The sequence below is a fragment of the Nelusetta ayraudi genome, unplaced genomic scaffold (genome assembly GCF_046127955.1).
Source record: "Nelusetta ayraudi isolate G7.1 ecotype Tasmania unplaced genomic scaffold, CSIRO-AGI_Nayr_v1 ptg000135l, whole genome shotgun sequence".
NCBI lineage: Eukaryota > Metazoa > Chordata > Actinopteri > Tetraodontiformes > Monacanthidae > Nelusetta > Nelusetta ayraudi.
In genome coordinates, this window is record NW_027466185.1 from 15,898,385 (window position 1) to 15,910,844 (window position 12,460).

Here is a 12,460-nt window from a genome sequence, read left to right on the forward strand (position 1 = left end):
AATCACGCAGGGGGAATAAGTGCTTGCACAAATGGTGAGTGGTGAAATGGATGGACGCACTGAGACTTGACAGGCATTTTCAGTAGAGGGTGTTGAGGTCGGCTACAGGCTTGAAATGGCACCAATCCAACAATCTCTGTGTCAATTGCAGCTAAATTTTAGAATAGAAAACCTGTTTTTACAGATGCCTGAGTTTTGAAGGAACCGTAGAGTCAAAACACTTTTGAAGCACTCCAATGTTCCTTATCCTTTTACTAATCTCAAAAAAATCTTGATGGATTTCAAGGAAATTAAAGGTATTGTTGCATTTTATCCAATTTACTGTGGAAGGTCAAAAAGAAGTCCACAGGACATTTTTAATGAATAAATTGATATTTGTATTGAAGTTATTATGTAGTTTTAAAAAAAATGTCGGCATTTCATCTAAGCAGAAGTGAATACACTGCAAGTGGTTTGAATTGTATTTCTTGTTTTGCATTGCTTAGTGGCTACGCATTGTATTTAACATGCATTGCATTGTCTTAGACCCTTTTATGACTATTTATCCTGAGGATCTACCTGACGACAGTTTGGCATGCTTATGTGGCTAGTTTGCTGAATTTGAATAGTGAGTCGTGCATGTAGTCTTAGTATCTAACGTCTTACTTAATGGTATTGATTTATAATGTGCCTCTGCTGCTAAAGTCATTTTCTTTCTCAGTGGTTCGGACAAGAGGTCTAACTCTAAACTCACTGTGACTGTGTGAGGCTTCTGCACTGCTTGCAAAGCTCCATCGTTCCACCGGTAGCCTGAAGAGACAATGACAATAATTTGCTGTGATAGTAAAGACATTTGTGAACCTGCTACGGAATCGAGTTATCTCTGACATAAAGCAGGACATATTTGAAATAAATAGTGTTTGCCTGAGTGTGTTATTGTGTGAACTCTTCACACTGCAAAACAGATTGATTCTATTATTGTCTTGTTTATTTTTTTTTGTCTTGGCCTGACATTGAGATGCGTCTATTTTTATCAAGCCTTTATAAGAGGATCAGCTTATCAAGCAATCGGCAAAAAGGTCTGAGCTTGGAGGCGATTCAAACGTACGCCGCAGATTCACTGCTTCCCTTTGTTTTCTCATCTCCACTGTTTCCAGAACTACCGCGCTGACCGAAAGGTAAAATGTCCAAAAAGGATGTTCTTTGCCCTGCCGAGAAGACAGTGTGCCCAAGCCAAGTGTACCTCGAGAAGACTCCCCCTCCTGTCTTGAACAATCTCTTCGGCACCGGCAGCGAGAACGATGTCCTGCAGGCGGAGGAGGCCAAGAGCTCCAAGCAGTCGCCCTGCAAGAGACCCAAGACCAAAACCAAAAGCGGGGCCACGTCGAGCAAAAGGAACCGTCCAGCCATCGCCCGTAAGAAGGTGCATCCGGCAGAGAGAGACAGCAAGCCCGCGCAGAAGAAACTCGTCCTCTCCAGCCGCAACCCCAATGTGCCCAAGCCAGCGCGCAGCATGACCATCGTGGGCACGGCTTTGACCCCCAGGCCTCGCTCGGCCTCGCAGTTCAGGGACTTGTGCGTCCCAACTTCCCCCTGCGCCAAACCTTCGTCCTTGGTCAAGACGCCGACGTCCTGGGAGGTGGATAACGGCAAGAAGGCTTGCATCCTCACGGCCATCAAGCCGTGCAACGTCGACAAGGAGAAGATCAAGTTTTTCAAATCTGACTTTGCCTACAATCCAAAATTTGAGTACAGCCACCCGGTGTCTCCGCTCGTCCTGGCGCAGCACAACAGCGCCTCAGATCGTTTTCTCACCCAGGTGAGTGTGCGCTTGTGTTAAGAGTGCTTTGCTTTGGTTGCACAGAGTCTGCCAAAATGATGTATACACACATCAGGATAAAGGATAAATCTTTATTGTCCACCATCTTGTCCAACAGAGTGGAAAATTATCTTTCATTACCAACACAGAAGACAACAAAGAAAGACAAGCACAGCAATAAAAATACAAACACATTAAGAGATTAAAATAACAGTAAGTTAGGACTAAAATACAGTAAAATCAGAAGGGGCAGCAGTTCATGTCCATCGGTCACTTTGTTGCTCAAAAAGAAAAACTTGTTATGTTATCACAAATCTGTGAAATTGTCAAGACGTGTACGAAGACTCTGAACTCCAACAACATTCTGAAATTTGGAGTACCACTTTAAAATTATCTCACGTTCCTCAATCAACAACCGTACCGCTACCATGTTGAAGAAGCCACTTGTTGACGCTGCTTTCATGCGGGTAACGGCATCTGTTGGGGAAAACATTGTACAACAGTACACAGTGTGATCCTAATTTGATTAAACTTAAAAAAAAAGTATATGAATAGAATCAATATTTCTGCAACCTTTTCTTTTCCTGGTGTGTGTATGCATTATTTTGGTGCATAAATGAAAGAGCAGTACGAGAAACTCACCCGCGCCAATGAATAGAAGGAAGAGAAAATGAATTAAGTAGCGCCAGATTGGAGTTTGGCCTGCTGGGGTAGTTTGAGGTAGCTGACCTCCACACGGCTGCAGTCACTGGGATCACAGAGATTTGCCGCCGAAAGCTGTTTAGCATTAGAGCTGATCAGCAATGATGAGGGCGAGACTACAGTCTCAGTGAAGGAGGAAGCTAGGAGGTTGGAAGATTAGGATAGAAGAATGCTTTCTAAAGCCTGAAGGACCTGTTGTAAAACTGCCTCTGTGGCTGTCAAGCAACAACAGTGTGTACTAGTCTGAAGCCACATACGACCTGATGCATGACAGTTGGTTTTTTTTTTGTAGCCTGAAATGTACCCACTCAAAAAGAGTAAGGCAAAAAGGAGCGGAACTGTGGTGTTGTGTTGCAGGCTTCTCCAACTGCATGAATAAGTAGACAAGGAAAGAGTGAGCTCAGCAGGAAGCCCGGTAAAGTGATCCGCAGAGCGAAGCCGGTGATGCTTTTGCTTTGGTGCACTACTTTTTTCTGTTTCCTGTCCATGTCTTGTAAAATATGTGGGTTTTTCCTCCACGTTATTGGTTCACTATAGAAAAGGGAGCTCTTTGAAATAAAAAAAATCTCAAACATAATGAGCCTTGAACAACTTCAAGCTCAAGTGTGCAATATTTGGAGATTTTGAGAAGAAACAGCAACAGCAAGTGGTTGCATTTTACATTGGAGCACTCTTTGGCTCATCTCCCTCTCCTGAGCTTGCCAGTGAACTACGGTGGCCTGCACACACAAAACTTGATCCGTCGTCCACCTTCTTCTTTGTTGGCCTATTTGAGGACGCAAGCGTTCCCCCTAAATACGAGACGCGCTGTCAGGTTGGCTGGATTGTCCACACCAGGCTTCCTTAGAAATATGGCGGTGCAAGATGGCAACTAACTGGGGGCAAGACCCTAATTAATCTATGCAGGTTTTAATATATAAATAAGAACTGTTCTATGCGTATGAAAACAAAACCACCTTGAACAGCTCAGGAGAACTCTGCAGTGTTTTTGCGAGGCGCCTCTGATTCTGTAAAATATTTTGCCCATTTTTAAAGGTTCATTGTTAAGCCTGATTTAGATCTACAGTAGTGCAGCCCTGCGCTCTTAGTTATTTCTGCTTAAGCTGTGATGCTTTGTTGTACCTTCTACATGAAAAATGCTCTCCTGGTAGATGAGACCTCAACTTGGCTTTTTCACACTTGTGTGCTGAAAAATGTAGCAAACAAGAGTAATTGGTGGAATGCTGTCCTTCCTGGAGAATTTACTGATGGAACACACAGAGTCAGAGTGACGTTAAGAGTTACATTTACATTGGTACATCCAGGTGTTGTTCATTAAAATGACACTTGGTGAAAACGAACAAATCTATGTTACTGCATTAAAATAATAGAGGGATAGGAACAAGTGGATTGTATGGTTTCACTTCATAAATCAGAGGGCCTCAACAGCAGATGTCGCCAAAAACAAATCATTAACCATGTCCTCCATCATGAATTTCACCTCCCCTGCAGGCGGTGCGCATCATGGAGCTCGCCTTGAAGCGATACGGCAGCTACGAGAAATTTGAGCAGGCCACCGGGGGCGCCCTTCTCAATGAGAGTCGCATTTGGCAAACCATCAAGAAGTACATGGAGAAAGAAGGCTGCTTCGGGGAGGTAGGACCAGAGGTGTCACACTGAGGCGCACTTGAGTTGACTGGGCGCCGCCTGACGCAGTGGTCGCGTGTGCAACCAGTAGCATGAAAACGTGAGAGCAGCTCCAGAGGAACGTGACCTGCGAATGCCTCCACAGTTCCTGAGGTCATCCTCACAGTTTGTCGGCGCATCCCCGAGTTTATGTAATCATCAGTAGCAACGCGTTGCATAACCATATTAATAATGTTTCACCGAACCCATTACACCCACCACACACACACACAAGTGTCCTGCTTATGCCTGGGTGAAGTCCTAGTAGGCACACCAGTAAAGAGAAGACACCTACAGTGGAACTGAATGATCTCGTGCATTTAAGTGAATTGATAACCCCTAAATCTGCATGCTGAGGATTTGCACAATTTCATTTATTCTTTCACACTTCCATGTTCTAAACCAGTGGTCCTCAACTGGTGGAGTCTCGTCATATATGGTGAGGAAAGCATAACATACGAAGCATAACAATGGTAAAAATTATACTCAAAATAATAGTTTGAAGTCATCAAGTCAACACACAGACTGCAGCGATGGCTCCAAGATTCCTGCTCAGAATCACATCCACAGTTCCTCTTGACTTTGTAATGTTCTGTTCTCTGTACTTTCTTGGCTGACATGAAAGACAGACCTCTGACAGAAGATGTGGTTCTGCTGAAACACTGATGCCGGACTGATGTGTTTCTGCATGGTCAGATCCTGGTCCGGCTGACTGATGACCTGCTGTCCAGAGCCTCGCTGATGGTGGTCAACAACAAACCCAAACTCACCATCAATGTTTGCACGGCCCGAGAGCAATGGCTGGAAGGCATGTTGAGGCATGAGATTGGTGAGTGCACTCGCTGACCTCCTTTCACACCATTTGAAAAACACATCAACACTCATGACCATCTAACAGAGCAGAAGAATGACGACAAAGAGCCAGTAACCATGGTCCCTGCTAGTTAGCATTAGCAGTAAGTGGCTAGCCAATCAAAAGGGACTGAGCTGTTTCAAAACAGGACTATGGATGAGGTGAAGCTCTTTAGACAGACTGAGAGAGGTTGCTTGTTTGAAACAAACAAGCAACCTTCTTCAAGCAAGGCCCCTTTAATATTCTGTCATTTTCACATATGTTGCGATTGATTCATTTCAAGGTTAAAGCCATTGACAAAACTAAAAAAAAAGACATTTCAGAAAAAACCCAGAAAAAATAGTGACGCGCGCGCACACACACACGCACACACACACACACACACACACATACACACACACACACACACGGTGTTCCTTAATTAAGTTGGTAATTTGTGGTTATATAAATATTATAGGCTAACATTTTAGTGCCCAAATAAATTGCCAAATAAAATTTAGATTTTATTTGGCAATATTAAATTAGCTTTTTGAAAGATTTGTATAAGTATTTGTTTTCCTTGTCCTGCCTGTTTTACAGCATTAATGACGCCATAACAGCAGTGATACCCACATCTGCATTAGTTGCCCTTCTTAAATTGCCTTAATTCGACTTAATTAGCCAGTTATTAATCTTGTAATTCATCTATTTTTTGAAATAGATGAATACCAACCTGGCTGATGTTACGTAATCCCCCTTTCTAACCGGTACGCTTTCTCTCCACCAGGCACGCATTATTACCGCGGGGTCAACAACTGCCACCAGCCGTGGTCCACCAGCGACGGCCGGAGGAAGTACAACCTGAAGCCCCCCAACCCCACGGAGGAGGGTCTGGCCAGCATCCACAGCGTGCTGTTCAGGAGGGACCCCACGCTGTGGAGGGCCGCCCTGCTGTACTACACTGTCTACCAGGCCAGCCACATGTCCTTCTCTCAGCTCTTCCACAACCTGGGGCGCTTTGTCAAGGACCCCAACACCCGCTGGGACTACTGCGTGCGAGCCAAGAGAGGCCAGACCAACACGGCACTGCCAGGTCACAGTAGTTGCCCTCCCATCGCAGCTGTTCACAAAATAAAATCAATATTGCTAAAATGTTGGCCAAGTACAATTGCGACTTGCAGGTATTTCTATTGAATGGTGTGAAGCGTGTAAGCTGGAATTCTCAAATCTCGTCCTGCGAGATCACTGCTTTTCAAAGCCCTTCTATGTGGTTTCTCTTTCTAATTCCTTGTATAAGTCTGCATTTCAATGTTGTTTGCTGTCCAGAATAGTTGTTAAATTTTTCCTCTTTGATTACTTGTAAAACATATTCCGTCTCTTCTCTGTTTATTATCTTATTCATTCCTTATCTACAGGTTGCTTCGGTAAAGACCAGGTGTATCTGGATGGCATCCTGAAGATCCTCAGATACAGAGAGGAGATCAACTTCCCACTGCTGATGGCTCTCGGAAAGGTGATTCAGCTTCACAGTGTCGCTGAGGTTTATCCTATGCTCTACTATCCTATCTTATCCTATCCTATCCTATCCTATCCTATCCTTTCCTATCCTATCCTATCCTCTCCTCTCTACTATCCTATATTATCCTATCCTATCCTATCCTTTCCTATCCTCTCCTCTCCTCTCCTCTACTATCCTATATTATCCTATCCTATCCTTTCCTTTCCTCTCCTCTGCTCTCCTCTACTATCCTATCCTATCCTTTCCTTTCCTCTCCTCTCCTCTACTATCCTATCCTATCCTATCCTATCCTATCCTATCCTATCCTATCCAGTCTCCCTTGCTCTCGTTCACTCCTAATTCTTTCTTCTGAAGCTAAATACACTATTAATCTGACTTACGTCATGTTAGAGCTGCTGTTCTTGCTTCCTCTCCTCCTCACTCATGTACACCGATGACTCTCCTGCTCCCGTTTTTCACTGTGGAATCACATCGAAGAACAGCACGCTTCTACACGGCTCTTTACTTTTGCATTGTTTTACAGTTACATCAGAGCAATATCCCTTGTGGCAACCAGTCTGATGAATTATGCATGCAATTGCTCAGTTGACAGGAGCAGTTTTGACAGGGCGTACAAAAAAATATAGTCGAGCAAGTTGTGAGAGTTATGTAATAACGATTCCAAAGAGCCCTGCTCTGCTCAAGAGAAGCAGGACTGGATGGTTCTTCTACTGTAAAGTGAACCTAGTCTCAGTATAGCCATTGGTTTAATAGCAGATTGCAATAATGCTGTCACCAATTGGAGAAAGTAGCCTGCAGTTGTCACTTTGACTCATGACTCTGCCACTGATAGCTGTTGTTCTGCTGACCTTTCCTCCAGCGTCAACATCAAGTCACAGTGTCAGAATGTGTTAGTACGCTCACTCATTTGAGCCAAACCAGTATTTATATCACAGTGTTTGTTCTGTCAGAGTGTAGCAACAAGCTCGTTGCTCACTGAGCAACTAAAGCTGCAAGTCTTGATTGTACGCAAATAAAATAACTTGCTTACAATTCATCAGCAAGTCTTAGTAAAGTAGATCCTTAAATGAAACATGTTGGTTTTTGGATGTTAAGAGGTCCAGTGTGTTATATTTAGTTTGATTTATGATTTATTGTATTGGTAAACGCTTCACAAACTGCCCATAAATAGATGAATAAAAGTGTATAATCGCAGTACAATAAGTCATTTGATTTTCCTTAGAACGGTTCTTATAAATATAACAATGTAAATATAGCAAGACTAGCTGCCATCTTGCACTGCCATATTTCTAAGGAAGTCTGGTGTGGACAATCCAGCCACCTGACAGCAGAACGTAGAACAAGGTGGACGAGGTATCCAGGTTTGGGCACGCAGCGCCACCGTAGTTTACCGGCAAGCTCAGGAGGGGACAACCAATTGATTAGGTTGTTTCTTCTTTAAAATCTCCAAATATTACACACTGGACCTTTGAGCAAGAGAAATCTTACGCAGCATCTTCCTAGTTGAACACAGATCTGATGTTATGTGAACCCTTCAGAATCACGTTGTTATAAATCAACTGTGTGCAAGTCTGGGACAAATAATTATCTTGAAAAATACTAATGATAATAATAATAATAATAATGATAATAATAATAAATAATAAAAATAAATTCTATTCTTTTCTATTATATTCTATATTCTATATTCTATATCTTTTTGGTGAAACTTGTAAAATAGTTGGATTAATTAATTCTACAGGAACATTTGTGTCTCTTACCTGTCGGCTCAGGTGTCGTACGAGGATGTGGAGCGGCTCAAGGAACTCGCTCAGATGGAGAAAGTTCGCATCCCGCACTTCATGCAGGACCAGGCCAGGTACGCCGAGGAGCTCAGCAAGATCATGGCAGTCAATCAGCTGACGGACGCCGAGCTCAAGTCCATCATCTGAACCTCTCGCAGGCAGGCGACTCGTCATGGACCTGTTCACACCTGTACCGCCTCCAAGCACCTTTGTGCACGCTGCGTTGTACGCTGCATTGCACGCTGCATTGCACGCTGCATTGCACGCTGCTTCTAGTTAAGTTAGAAACATTAAGTAATTTATTAGATTCACTCATGAACAAAAGCAACGCTTGAAACGTTTTGGAGTGACTGACGACTCGTTTCTGCACTGAACTCCATTAAAATAAGTTGAAAATCAGTCAGGGCGTGCTAAACACATTATGGGATGGATGACTTTGACAGCTGTTGCCTTGAATATCCCATTAAATGTGATTTTAGATGATGATAATCAAGTGTGCAACGTGCTGCCATCTTTACAGAAGTTAAATGCTTTGAAATTGCGATTGTGCACACTTGGAATTCTCTCAATCACTTTTTCCCACACTAAAATGTTCCCAAACTTGTTCAGCACATCTTGACTGATTTTTGCTCGCAGAGCATTCAAGATCATCATCTCATCTAACTGGTTATAATGGAGTTCAGTGCAGAAATGAGTCGCTGACTCCAAACCCTCTGAACGGAGGTGTGTGACTCCAGTATGCAGTGTGGAGGTTTGAGCTCCAATCACTTCTTTTTAATAACCAGTGCCAATAAACCTGTCTGGGTTTCTGTGTTGGTGCAGTAAGGAAACATTTTCAATACTTCTCTTTTCCATTTTGCCAAACCTTGTTGTCACTTTTGAGTTCTTTAATCCAATGGTGTGTGGTGTTTTCATCTCAAAATACACATGGACTTAGAGGGGCTGGTGACGGAGGTGCAAAACATGAAGAATTGTCCAATTATAGATGTTGAATCGTGTACCAGTGAGTTTTTATTGAACACTAACACATCTCAGATGTGCTGTGGTGATGACATTCTTCCTGATGGATTCATGATTGTACACTAGTACACCTACTGTACTTCTGATCATCAATGTGACTGTGACGATGTGCTGCTGTAGCGACTGAGAGGCCGAGGTCCGGAATGGGTTGCTGTTTTGTCTTAACACACTGTGAAATGATCGGCTGAGATCAAAAGGAGCAACTTCATTTTGATGCAGGTGACTGCGCCAAATAAACTATCAGAACATGTTACATACTTATCTTGGTTAAACTACTCATGGCTATAACAGCTATGATGCAAAGTAAAGCAATCAGTGATATTAGAATACACAATCATTCAACTTTGGTCATAAAAGACTTTGGAATGAACAAAAGTTAACAAAGTTAAGGATGTGGGATATATGGTACAAAGTTAACATGTGAGCCATTTACACAACCAAAAGATCAGTTTTACATTGTAATAAAAAGTGGCCTCACATATCCATTTTTATTTGAATAGATTTGATTTTACTCAACTAGTTCATGATATGAACCTTACACTGTAAATATAATGTCTGTTAATTTAACAAAAGTTAAATAAGTAGTTCTTGAAAATATGAGTTCATGCACGTCGAGCCAGATCACGGAAGCATTCTTGCACTTCCGTCCGTGTGGAAACGGTGTGAAGTTTGTAGTTGTCTGGTAGAAACTCAAGGCACTTCATTCTAGGAAGGAGTCTGAAAGCACGATTGCTTTACCACAGCAAAGAGATTCTAAGTGAAGGTGCTTGATGGGCGTGAAGCCACGTAGCATCACAGCTGCCTGGAAACACTGCGTTTCCTTCAGTGTCAACGAGGTGTTGAAATCAGCCGCTTTGATTCATTTGAAAAGCCGTCCTCTTAAAAAGCCCTCAAGGAAGCCTGAGTGGTTCAAGTGCAATACCTCCTGTCGCGATTGGTTGTATTTTGGGATTTCCCCTCCAATAGGAACAGACGCTGATGCCACTTTCACTCTTCTTCTGTATTTATGTTTTACCAAAGCAACCAAACGCCTTGTTTTGTGTTTTCACTTTGTTACGTGATGAGCTCTTGTGTTGCAACACTGACGTGAACTGGAAGCATGTTGTGTACAGTTCTATTCCTCACATTTCTTCATGCACTTTAATAACTCAACATTGTAATTTAAACTCCCTCGCTCCCCCCTTTTAGAAACTGCTGTCTGTGATATTTCTCAAGTGAATCTTTAATGAAATAAATCATGTCTGCACATTTGCTATCTTTGGTTGTTTATTTATTTGATTGATTGCACATTAATATGCACCGTGACTGGCCAGTGTTGATATTGAAGTCAATAGAAAGGTGACACCAGTCTCAATTTTTCTTTAAAAAACGCTTCTGAAAAATTCAAATATCAGCAACAATTTGACGTCGTACAGTTACAATGTTGGTATTGGTGAGAAACATTGGAAACAAACAATAGCAGAACACATTTTCACACCAATGCAACATTTGCAAATATGGTAATTTTGCATACTTATGTCTGATTGTAAGTATGCCCTTTTCTATTTAATGTGTTTAGAACAGTTTTTTTGTGCCATCCAATAAGTGATGCTGCTACACAGCAGTCTATATTTTTACTCTGATTTAAATTACGCAATTTGACCAAATTATTTTGGAGCAAGATTTCAATCCTCAGAGAACCTGCTGAAAAAAAATAATGGATGCTGTATCACTCATTAACACATGCAGCGAGCTTCAGTTTAGCTTCTCTAAACAAAACACCCACACCTGCTGCTGAGGCCTGAGCAGGAAGTCAACAGTGGCCTTTCCTGTCTAGGTGTTACTGCAAACACACAGTTGTTGAATTCACTGATCAACCCACATGTTTGAAAAGGCATCAATTTCACATGAAGTCATCCAGAGCTAAAATTATCTATCTATCTATCTATCTATCTATCTATCTATCTATCTATCTATCTATCTATATCTATCTATCTATCTATCTATCTATACACATGCTGACTTCTGATATGCAATAATCTAGAATAGAAAAATGATAGTCTTTTCGCAACAAGCTACTTAAAATCAGTGAATATATTTGTAACTCAGAGATCCTTTAGCTAAACTGCTGAGTCACAGTCAGTGTAACCCAACCTGTCGATGACCTCACTGCTGTTGCCCCAGATGGAAGAATTGTATCCGGTGGCGTCGCACTTCTCGTTTGTCTGCGTTTGATTTCACTGGGGAAACTGGAAACCAGAAGGAAGCTGAGAGCTACACACAGCAGCGTGTTGGACAGCAGGCATCAGTCTGCAGCACTGTACCCACTGACACAACGACCTTTGACCTGTCACTGGCAGTAACTTACACTCATGGTCAGGGCTGAGGACAAAAGAAAAAAAAAAGTGCATTTAAGGAAAACGTTGTTTTGAATCTGCGCACAGATTTTAATGCAAATGAGTTAACAAGTCAATCAACAGATTAGTTTAGAATTGAAAACAAAAACAACAACAAAAAACAACAACATCTGTGAGTCTGTTGATTGCGTTTTTCAGTTTTAGAGACATCTGCTGTGCACATGTCCGGTTCAAACAACATATAACTAAACTGGAACATAAAGAAGCTTTATATCATTTGTTCAAAGAGCCTCCAATAAAGAGAAACGGTGAAGACACTTTCACCCAAGAGCTAAATATTCAACCTTTTCAATTGTATTTTGAAAAATTAGTCAATTGTTCAAGTAATTATATTGCAATATAAGTAATGATACAATAAGTTGTTAGTATAAATAACTCGATGACTTGTAATTGTTCTAATTGTAAATAAAAATAGAAATAATCTCACTGCTGTCAGAACGGACTATGTCCTCGAACACTTCCATGTCATTTCAAACCCAGTCTTGCTAGTTTGAGTAATGGTTGTGAAATGAGGCCACACAGCCACTAGAGGGGAGTAGCACACAGGGACGAGAAACACATCGAACACAATCACTGACAGCTGGAAAAACTCGAAATTTCATTTCAACAGTCATGTGAATTTCAAATATCAAGTCAATTTTTACGATTAAAAAAAAAAAAAAAAAACTAGAACTGAATGATGGCCTAGAAAGAAAAGTGTGTTTCTTCCACACTTTGTTAAAAAGACAGAGTGGAAGGACCTCT

At 41.8% G+C, this 12,460-nt stretch overlaps 1 protein-coding gene across 1 annotated transcript; it reads left to right on the forward strand.

Moving 5' to 3' along the window:
- The first annotated feature begins 73 nt into the window (after positions 1 to 73).
- On the forward strand, positions 74 to 10,571 carry matcap2 (microtubule associated tyrosine carboxypeptidase 2). Its single transcript, XM_076011713.1, has 7 exons — positions 74 to 296; positions 1,137 to 1,798; positions 3,992 to 4,135; positions 4,862 to 4,994; positions 5,785 to 6,090; positions 6,413 to 6,510; positions 8,289 to 10,571. Exons 2-7 carry the CDS (start codon positions 1,163 to 1,165, stop codon positions 8,445 to 8,447), a joined length of 1,476 nt encoding a protein of 491 aa, XP_075867828.1. The 5' UTR covers positions 74 to 296; positions 1,137 to 1,162; the 3' UTR covers positions 8,448 to 10,571.
- The last annotated feature ends 1,889 nt before the right edge of the window (positions 10,572 to 12,460 follow it).